Source organism: Chinchilla lanigera, unplaced genomic scaffold (genome assembly GCF_000276665.1).
Source record: "Chinchilla lanigera isolate Chin_1 unplaced genomic scaffold, ChiLan1.0 scaffold00050, whole genome shotgun sequence".
In the NCBI taxonomy this organism is placed as follows: domain Eukaryota; kingdom Metazoa; phylum Chordata; class Mammalia; order Rodentia; family Chinchillidae; genus Chinchilla; species Chinchilla lanigera.
Window position 1 is genome coordinate 16492680 of NW_004955451.1, and position 9880 is coordinate 16502559.

At 58.0% G+C, this 9880-nt stretch overlaps 1 protein-coding gene across 1 annotated transcript in view; it reads left to right on the forward strand.

The window, feature by feature from the left end:
- Positions 1 to 2188, forward strand: part of LOC102019761 (tubulin gamma-1 chain) — a 7816-nt gene extending 5628 nt beyond the window's left edge. The window contains exons 7-11 of the mRNA XM_005394465.2: positions 791 to 877; positions 978 to 1127; positions 1358 to 1510; positions 1591 to 1752; positions 1906 to 2188. Coding sequence (XP_005394522.1) covers positions 791 to 877; positions 978 to 1127; positions 1358 to 1510; positions 1591 to 1752; positions 1906 to 2103 — 750 coding nt within the window. The 3' untranslated portion in view covers positions 2104 to 2188. The remainder of the gene's footprint in view (positions 1 to 790; positions 878 to 977; positions 1128 to 1357; positions 1511 to 1590; positions 1753 to 1905) is intronic.
- Positions 2189 to 9880: the final 7692 nt, after the last annotated feature.

The window sequence follows — 9880 nt, forward strand, 5'->3', positions numbered from 1 at the left end:
GTGAGTGCCCGCTGGTCCCCTGGCCCCGTCCCTCCTGTGCCAAGCCCAGGCCACACAGAGAACAGGCCTGACCAAGCCGTGCTGGGTGGGCTGGACCGAGAAGTAAGGTTTTGACCTCCTCCTGGCTCCCCGTCCTTGGAGGCAGCAGGGCTCCCAACGGAGTGGACGTGCCCAAGCCTACCTTGTAGTCTTTCTTTGCCCCCTCATGTTTGAACTCTCAGGTTGGGTTCCTTGTCTTAGCAGAGACTCCCCAGTTAACATCAGAGACTTTGTACATATTTCAGGTCATTAAATATACTTTCTGAGACAGGTTCTTGCTCATGTAGTTCAGGCTGGCCTTGAACTAAGTAATCAGGGTTAGCCTTGTACTCCAGGTGATCCTCCTGCCTCAGCCTCCTGAGTGCAGGAAAAACAAATGTTCACCATTAAACCTGGCTAAATATACTTTCCTGAGTGATTGGTTCTGGGGTGGGGGCTGGAAGCCAGGGCCTCACGCTTGCTAAGCACATGCACCATGTCTGAGCCTGGTCTGTATTTAATGATTGTCTGCAGTAGGCTGGAGGTTGAGTAAAGCGCAAGGCAGGCACTCCGAGGCACACTGGGGCAGTCGCACACGTGCTTTGCTTACTGTCCCCATGGTCCACGAGGAGCTCTGCTGCTGTGAGGCCTACTTTCCTTTTCCAGCGAACAGGCCCACTTCCGGGTGCGGGAGCTGGTGGAGGCGAGGGCCCCGCTTCTGTTCGGGTCTCCTTTCTCCTTCAAGAAGGGCTGTGGCCCCCTCTGTCCCCAGGTCGTGCTGGACAACACAGCCCTCAACCAGATCGCCACAGACCGCCTGCACATCCAGAACCCGTCCTTCTCCCAGATCAACCAGCTGGTGAGCCAGTCCTCGGCCCCCGGATGGGGCGCCCTCCACGCCGGGGCCACCAGGGAGGTGGGTCCGCCCCAGGCCAGGCCGTGACACCGCCCCACCCCAGGTGTCCACCATCATGTCGGCCAGCACCACCACCCTGCGCTACCCCGGCTACATGAACAACGACCTCATCGGCCTCATCGCCTCCCTCATCCCCACGCCGCGGCTGCACTTCCTCATGACCGGCTACACGCCCCTCACCACGGACCAGTCGGTGAGCGCCTCGGCCCTGGCCCCGCTCCTGCTCCCGCTCCCGCGCCGGGGCGGGCAGGGCCCGCTGAGCCTCGGGTGGGTGGGCGGCCGAGGGTTCGGATCCCGCAGCAGCAGAGACCCCGGGCAGATGGCACCGAGGGAGCTGCCCGGAGAGCCGCCCCGCGCCGGGTCTCACGGCCGCTCCTCCCCCCTCCCACGCGTCCCCGGCCCGCGCCCCCACCCCGCCCTCAGGTGGCCAGCGTGAGGAAGACCACGGTGCTGGACGTCATGCGGCGGCTGCTGCAGCCCAAGAACGTGATGGTGTCCACGGGCCGGGACCGCCAGACCAGCCACTGCTACATCGCCATCCTCAACATCATCCAGGGCGAGGTGGACCCCACACAGGTAGGCGCGGGCCTCGGCCCCTCCCCGGCCCCGGCTGAGGACAGGCGGGCAGCGGCGACCCCGTGCCTGTGCCCGGCCAGGTGCACAAGAGCCTGCAGAGGATCCGGGAGCGCAAGCTGGCCAACTTCATCCCCTGGGGCCCGGCCAGCATCCAGGTGGCGCTGTCCAGGAAGTCCCCGTACCTGCCGTCCGCCCACCGGGTCAGCGGGCTCATGATGGCCAACCACACCAGCATCTCCTCGGTGAGCCTGCCTTGCGCCTCCCGCCCGTCGGTCCCTGGCCGCACTCCCGCCCTCCCGCTGCCCCGCCCTGGCGTCCTGCGGTGCGGTTCCCTGGCTCCCCGGGCCGAGCCGTCCCTCAGCCTCGCCCTGACTCTCGAGGTCCGCACACCCCAGCTCTTCGAGCGCACCTGCCGCCAGTTCGACAAGCTGCGGAAGCGGGAGGCCTTCATGGAGCAGTTCCGCAAGGAGGACATCTTCAAGGACAACTTCGACGAGATGGACACATCCCGCGAGATCGTGCAGCAGCTGATCGACGAGTACCACGCGGCCACGCGGCCCGACTACATCTCCTGGGGCACCCAGGAGCAGTGAGCCAGACGCCACCCGCCTGTCTGCCTTACCCGTGGGCACAGGCCCTGCCTGGCCGAGCCCTCAGCACAGGTCAGGGACCTCACAGAAGTCACGCGCACACGTGGATGTCTCACACGGCGCACACACACACACGGATGTCACATGTGCAGTGCACTCTTACGTTTCTGGTCTCCCTCTGAGATACCCTCAATAAAGCACTGGATAGAAATCAAGTCATCAGTCTCCTTTGAGGCTTGGAGCTTGGAGGCTGCCATCTGCCTCTGCCCCTGACATCCGGGTCCTCCCCACGTCTAGCACCCGCGGCTCTGAGCTGACGGCCTCCCAGCTCTTCCTTCCACCGGGTCTGGCTACCTGCGGCCCTTTTCCTGGTGAGAAGCCCCACAGCCGCGACCTCTCTGGCCCTTTGTGGTCGCAGTTGGGCCTACAGAGCAGGTGACACCCCAGCCGTGTGCACCACGTCAGCGTATCCTGCCGATGGCTACACCCGCAGCCTCGGCCGCCACCCCACCCTCAGCTCAGCACCAGGGCCTTTTGGGTTCCTGGCCTTGGGGCAGGACTGGGACCCTGACCAGAGAGCCTGGTCCCGGAAGCCAGAATCTCAGAATTGAATGAGAAGCCCAAGGCCAAAGCCAGACAGCCAGGGCCGGCAGCGGCTCCACAGCCCAGCCCCCGGGAGCCTCCTCAGTGGTGTCCGTACCTTCCCCTTCTAGGAGACGGCAGGAAAGTAGCGAACTGACAAGGCCCAGAGCGCAGAGGGTTCTAGACCAGTGGTGGGGAGCCCTTGGCCCAGCGCCACAGCGGGCTGTGTGTCACAAAAGCTCTGAAAGTTTCTCCAGACTAGCAGAGCCACAGGAGAGTCCTTGTATTCCAAGGGTAAAGATGCCATAGAAGTGAACCCCAGGCGTGGAGCACACCCCTGCAACCCCAGTACTCGGGAGGCTGAGGCAGGAGGATCACTGCAAGTTCAAGGCCAGCCTGGGCTCCATTGTGAGACCCTGTCTCAAGAAAAGGATTTTTTTCTCAGTGGACCAGGAGCCAGGGCCAGGTCCTTAGGCCTTCTGGGCAAATGCTCCTCCAGCGAGCTCTACCCTCAGCCTCACTTTGTAAACGAAACCGAAGCCAAGAACGGCTCCTCTGCCAATGGCTTATCCCCACCGGCGGCTGCAGAGCTGGATTCAGAACGCATCTGGCCTCGGCCCTGGGTCTCTGAGCCCTGCCCTGCGCTGCATTCCCACGCTGGCTCTTGGGCGGCACAGAGCTGCTGCGCGGGTGAGACATCAAGGAGTGGTGCTCAGAAGGGGCGGGCACTTTGCGCCCCGGCCGGAGGGGCCATTTCCCCCAGCAGTGGGGAGAGAAGCCCGGCTTCGTGTCCCCCTGTAGCGTCCGTCCCCCAGGACTGACGGCTGGTGACCTGCACCTGCCCTCAGAAAGCCGACCGAAGCCAGAGCACCAGGGCGATGCCAAGGACGGGGTGGCGGGGCCCAGCACTGACTGAGAATGTTCCTGCAGCTCTTCAAGGCTGAGGAGGCGCGGGGAGCCGTGCAGGGCAGCGCACCTCCAGCCTCGTTTAGAGGCCTGGCTTCTGTCCCCAAGAGAAAGGCAAAGTGCACTGGCTCTCTGCAGCCGGCTGGGCCCCCCTCCTCCCAAATCTTACCCAGCGCTCTGCCTGGGAAATTGGGCCCCTTGCAGGAGAAGGTAGCAAGGAGGCCCAAGCCCGCTGCCAGAGTCCCAGCCGGTCACTGTCACCAGGGTGACAGGGCTCTGGTCAGTGCTGAGCAGCTGCCTGCTTCCCAGTGGGGTGGAAGCTGCCTCCTGGGACCCAGTGTGCACCTGGCCCGTGTCTGTGTCCTCCTCCTGCCCAGTTCCCGGGCCCCTTGCCCCAGTCTCCCACCACAGCTTCGTTTCACCGGGGCTGGTGCTGCGTGGAGGAGCTGAGCTCCCGGTGTCACAAGGTGCCGTATGCAAGTGGTCCCCACCGGCCCAGCGTCCAGAGCTCCAGGCAAGAGAGTCAGACTTGTGTCTGGGTGACAAGGGTCACCGCCCAGAGCAGCGTGGCTGTCCTGGTGGGGCCATGGCTCTGCGGCAACGCCAGCTGCTTCTAGGACTACCACGGGGCGCAGGCGGTGCTGTGGTGAAGCCCCTGCGGCTGACACTACAGGCCACACAGGGACTGCCCCTGCTGAGACAGGTGCTGAGAAGCTGGAGTTCACGTGGGGTGCTCCAGCCGGGGACAGGAACCTCTGAATACACTGATGAGGGAAGTAGCCGCGGAGGGCTAACACCCCCAGACTGCCCGTGATGTGGCCCCCAGACCCTAGAGCACGAGAGATAGAGCTGGAGCCCGAGGCTCACACCCAGGAAGAGATTGTGCAAGGGACCTGACACTTAGGGACCCTAAGTTTGGAAAGTATGGATTTTTTTTTTTTTCACTGCTGAGGATTGAACTCAAGGCCTTGGCCCTGACCTACATCCCCAGCCCTTTTTATTTTTTATTTTGAGTCAGACACTAAGTCCCTAGCTTGCCCGGGTTGGCCTCAAATGTGCAGTCTTCCTGCCTCAGCCTCCTTGAGTAGCTGGAATGACGGGTGTGCACCACTGGGCCTGGCTGAGCAGACACATTTTAAATTGATGTTCACAGCTGCTCAACCATCACTTCCTACGTTTTAATTAGATTCTCGAGGGCCTAATCACGGCAGCACAGACAAGGGAGCTACTCTGCCCTCCCCATTGGGAAGGCCCGTCCCTCCTCCCCGCTCTGCCTGATCATTTGCTGCCCTGGCCAGGGAGTATGAGGCGGGTGGCCTCCCCTCCAGTCCCCAGAGCCACTGTGAGTCACTAGAACGGTCACCAGCTCAGCCTGCTTTAGCCCCAACAGCACTTTGTCCCTCGAGTCCCCTCTGATGTGGTTTTGAGACTGAAATTGCCACTCTTCTCAGTCCGGGGAAGTCTGGGCAGCCGGCTCCCCCTAAAGTAAAGGCAGCACAGAACACTTAGCCAGTCTCAAGGCCGTAGGTATGAGTGAGCAGGACCGAATGAAGCCCTGCTGGACATCTGCCCGTGAACCGAGCAAGCATTTATTAGAAATGGAGACCAAAAGCCTGGCATGGCAGCACACACCTATAGTCCCAGCTACTCGGAAGGCTGAGACAGGAGGATCCTTTGAGCCCAGCAGTTCAAGGCCATCCTGAGCACCGTCCCACCTGCCAGAGCAGGTAATACCCTGCCAGCTATGTGTTCCTGGGGAACGTAGTTAAGACCTTGTCTAATCTAAGTGGCCCGGACACTGACACACACACGTGATCCCAGGGCTCTGGGAAGCTGAAGCAGGAGGATGGAAGTTTGAGCCCAGCCTGGATAATTCAGCAATTTGTCAAGACCCTCTTTGAAAATCTTAAAAATTAAAACAATTTTAAAATGGCTAAGTTGGGCATGGTGGCGCACACCTACAATCCCAGCACCCAGGAAGCTGAGGCAAGAGAATCTCTGCAAGTTTGAGGCCAGCCTGAACTACAAAGTGAGCTCAAGTCCAGCCTGAACTGCATAGCGAGACCCTGTCTCAAAAATAAACATATCAATAATTTTTCAAAAACAAAAATATAAAGAGCTGAGGATGTAGCTCTGTGGTAGGACACTTGCCTGGCACATGCAAGACCCTGGGACCTGGGCCTCGTGTCAGAAAAAAGAAAAGAGCTCGGGATGGATAATGGCACTAGGGTAGACACAAAGATCAGCAGCCGGTGACAGCACAGAAGAACCTAACTGCTCCACAGTGAAAAACAAAGGCATTCTTATGTCTTACAGACACCTACTCTGGAAGAGCTATAGGAGACAGGATAATTTCGGGTTGTTTCCAAAGCAACTGTAGAGGGCTGGGGATGCAGCCCAGAGGTAGAGTATACCACGCACAAAAACAAATGTAGAGCCGGGCCTGGTGGCACACACCTGTGATCTCAGCACCCGTGAGGCTGAGGCAGGAGGATCACTTGGAGTTCAAGGATAGCCTGGTGTACATAGTGAGACCCTGCTTCAAAAAAAGAATATATATATTTGATTTAAGATTTCCTCTAGGGGGCCGGTGATTTAGTCAGCGGCACAGCGCCTGCCTGGCAAGTGTGAGGTCATGAGTTCAATTCCCAGTACCAGAAAAAAAAAAATTGGTCAAGATTTCCTTTAGGCTGGGCATGGTGGCGCACGCCTGTAATCCCAGCACTCGGGAGGCTGAGGCAGGAGGATCGTTGTGAGTTTGAGATCAGCCTGGGCTACAAAGTGAACTCAAGGCCAGCCTGTACTGCATAGCGAGACCCTGTGTCAAAAAGACAAAAAAAAAGAAAAAGAAAAAGAAAAAAAAGATTTCCTCTTTTGTTTTTGTTGTTTGTTTCATTGTTGTTGTTGTTTTTGAACTCACACTTGCCAGGCAGGAGCTGTGCCACTGAGCTGTATCCCCTGCCCTTTCATTGTTTTTTTCTTGAGAAAGGGTCTCATTATGTAGCCTGCACTGCCCTCAAACTCTTGGAGATCCTCCTGCCTCAGCCTCCCAAATGCTGGGGTGACAGGTGTACACCAGCACCCCCAGCTTGCTCTTTTTACTTGATACTAAGGACTAAACCTGGGGCCTTTGCACTGAGCTACATCCCCAGTCCTTTATTTTTATTTTTTTATTTTAAGACAGGCTCTCACTAAATCACCTAACTGCCTGGGTTGGTCTCAAACTTGTGATCATCCCGCCTCAGCCTCCTAGAGTGCAGGGATTACAGGTGTGCACCACCGTGCCTGGCTTGGAGAGGAACTAGGACACCCCAGTTTCTGCGGAGAGACAGCCAAGCTCAGAGGTGGAAGGCTCACGGGTCTGAGGTCAGGGAAGGGAACCTTAGGGGACACTCACTCTGGTCAGGAGGCACAGGCTGCCCACGGAGGGTGGAGAGGACTCTGTGCCCCAGGGCGAGGTCCCTGCGGGTGCCCGGCCCCATGCCCCACAGAGACTCCCCACTCGTCCACCGTCCCTCTTGCTTGGAACTCGGCCAGGCAAACGCTGCACCGGGCCCTCCTCCCGGGAGGGGAAGGCCCAGATGCGCACAACACAGAGTAGGCCTGGACAGCCAGGCCCCGCTGGGCGCTGTGTGCTCGCACCACGCGCTCACCGAGCTCCCACCCGCGCCTGCTCAGCCTCGGCGGACGGGTCCCGGCCTGCTCGCACGCACGCACGGACGCCTTGACCCATGCACACCTGACACGGGAACGGCGGGGCTTCCAGGGCCAGCAACAGCGGCTAAGTGCTCTGTCCTGCGGAGAGGTGGGGCAGCAAACTTACAAAAAGCAAGAAGGGTGCCAAGCCCCGGTTCCCAGCTCGTCCAGAGGCTGAGGCAGGAAGACTGCAAGTTCATGGCCAGCCTGGATGAGTTAGTGAGACCCTGTCTCAAACAGTAATGAAGGTAGGAACGGAGCTCTGTGGTGGATCAGCTCTGGCTTCAATCCCAGCACAAAAAATAAAAATGCAAGGGGGGGACACGCGGGCTGGAGCCGACATGCCAGAGAGGCCCCGGCAGCACGGCAACTCAGAGCTGAGCTCACAGCACACACTCCAAGTAGAGAAAAGATTTTTTTCTCTCTCTTTTTTTTTTTTTGGTAACGGGAATCGAACTCAGGACCTTGCGCTTGCCAGGCAGGCGCTTGTGCCACTGAGCTACATCCCGGGCCCCTGAGAAAGATTTTTCTTTCAGTCCTGGGTGTTGAACCCTGGGCCTTCATTTGATCTCTCACCCCAGCGATGGAGACTGCTACGAAACAGCCCTGAGGAGGACTTAAATTCACCAGTGGGCTTTTCATGTTCACTTGTGAATCTGCCCAAGCCCTGGGCTCCTTGTGTGGAGATGGGGGTGGACCCACAGTAAGTGAACCTCTGTGAGTCACTGATCCCCACTGGAGCCTGAATGGTGGATGAAGCCAGAAAGCCTCAAGGGAAAAAGAAAAAAGAATGACTCAAAGGAGAAGAGGAGACCACAGACAAGGACACCTGGACCCATCTCAACTAGATAAAGGCTGTAGCCTCAGGCATCTCACTCCTGGGTGGATTAACTTAATACCTTACTTGGAGAAGTCCTTGAGTGAATCCACCCTTCTGGAGTACTCCCCTCCCTTCTTCTGATAACTAAATAGAAACAGGCCCCTCAGAGAAGGTCTTTGTCCTAGCCCTGAGAGAATTTGCAATTCTGTGAGAGGGCTCTGATCCTCCTGGAGCCCTGAAATCATTCCATTTGCCTCTTTTTATTTAGCTTTCACTGTATACTCCTTTGGGAGATTGCAGACCTGATCAACCCACAATAACAAGGGATACTATTAACCCAATACCCCAGCCCCTTTTTTATTTTTTATTTTGAGACAGGGTCTCCCTGAATCACTAAACTTCCTGGGCTGGGTTGGAACTTGTGATCCTCCTACCTCAGCTTCCCAGAGGGCAGGGATGACAAGCATGTTCCACCAGGCCCAGCTGGAAATGATTTTGTAAAATTCCTGCCAGAGGTGGTCCTGGTTGCTCAGCCTGCCATCCCAGCACTGGGGAGGCTGACGCAGGAGGATTACTGGAGTTTTAGGCCAGCCTGAGCTACATAGTGAGCCCCTGTCTCAACTAACTAAATAACTAAATAAATAATACTTCTTTGGGGGCTGGAGATTTAGCTCAGTGGCACAGCGCCTGCCTGGCAAGCCCAAGGTTGTGAGTTCGATTCCCAGTACCGGAGAAAAACAAAAAAACAAAACAAAACAAAACAAATACTCCTTCATGCCTGACCTAAGTGAAGACAGCCAAGATTCTTCCACTGGAGACCTTAAGGTACAGGTAATCAAATAGCTCGATGTACTTGAATTTTTGGTGTGGGACCCTGGCAGCTGTCCCCGTGGGCACCATCTACAGGGTGCCATCACACCTGCATGGATGCAGCCCCAGGCCTGCACCTGTTCCCCTCCCTCCAAGACCCAATGCCAGCCACGCACGCTAAGCAGATGCACGCACAGCTGCCCCCCTCGGCACCACTGTGAAGCCACCCACGGGACACAGCGAGGTCGCCAGGGGACGCGTTCCTCCAGGACAGACTGGCGACGGCAGAGTGGTGGGAGTGGGGGCAGGGGTGTCCCGGGGTCACCAGGCAGCAGCTGGGCCCAGGAGGGAACTCAGCCCCAGGCCTCCTCACTCCAGCCTCGCCAGGCTTCCACAGAGAGCCTCCCTCCCAGCCCCTGGCGCCCGCTGAGAGTCCCCACCCACGCCCGCCTGCGTGGAGCCCCGAGAGAAGCAGCCTGAGACTTTAGCTCTCTCTTCGACTTCCGGTTCCGAGCAGCCCATCCCTGGACCCTGAGGTGGAAAGCAAACCTAGCGCACCAGCTGCAGGCAAGGGTCCCAAGAATCAGGCAGATGAGGAATGGAATAGGGTTTGGTCAAAGCGCTAAAGAAGGCCAGATGGGGGCTGGGGATTTAGCTCAGCGGCACAGCGCCTGCCTGGCAAGCGCAAGGTCATGAGTTTGATTCCAGGTACCGGAAAAAATCAACCCCCCCCCCCCGCAAAAAAAAGGCGGCCAGATGGGCTGGGTGTGGTGGTGCTTGCCTGCAATCACCATACTCAGGGAGGCTGAGGCAGGAGGACCCAAGGTTGAGTCCCCTGGGCAACTTGGCAAGACCCTGGCTCAAAATAAAAAATGGAAGAAACTGTGGGAGTATAGCACAGTGTGAAGGTACTGAGTTTGATCCCTAGTATCAAAGAAGAAAAAAGCTCTAGGTTGTTTTTTTTTT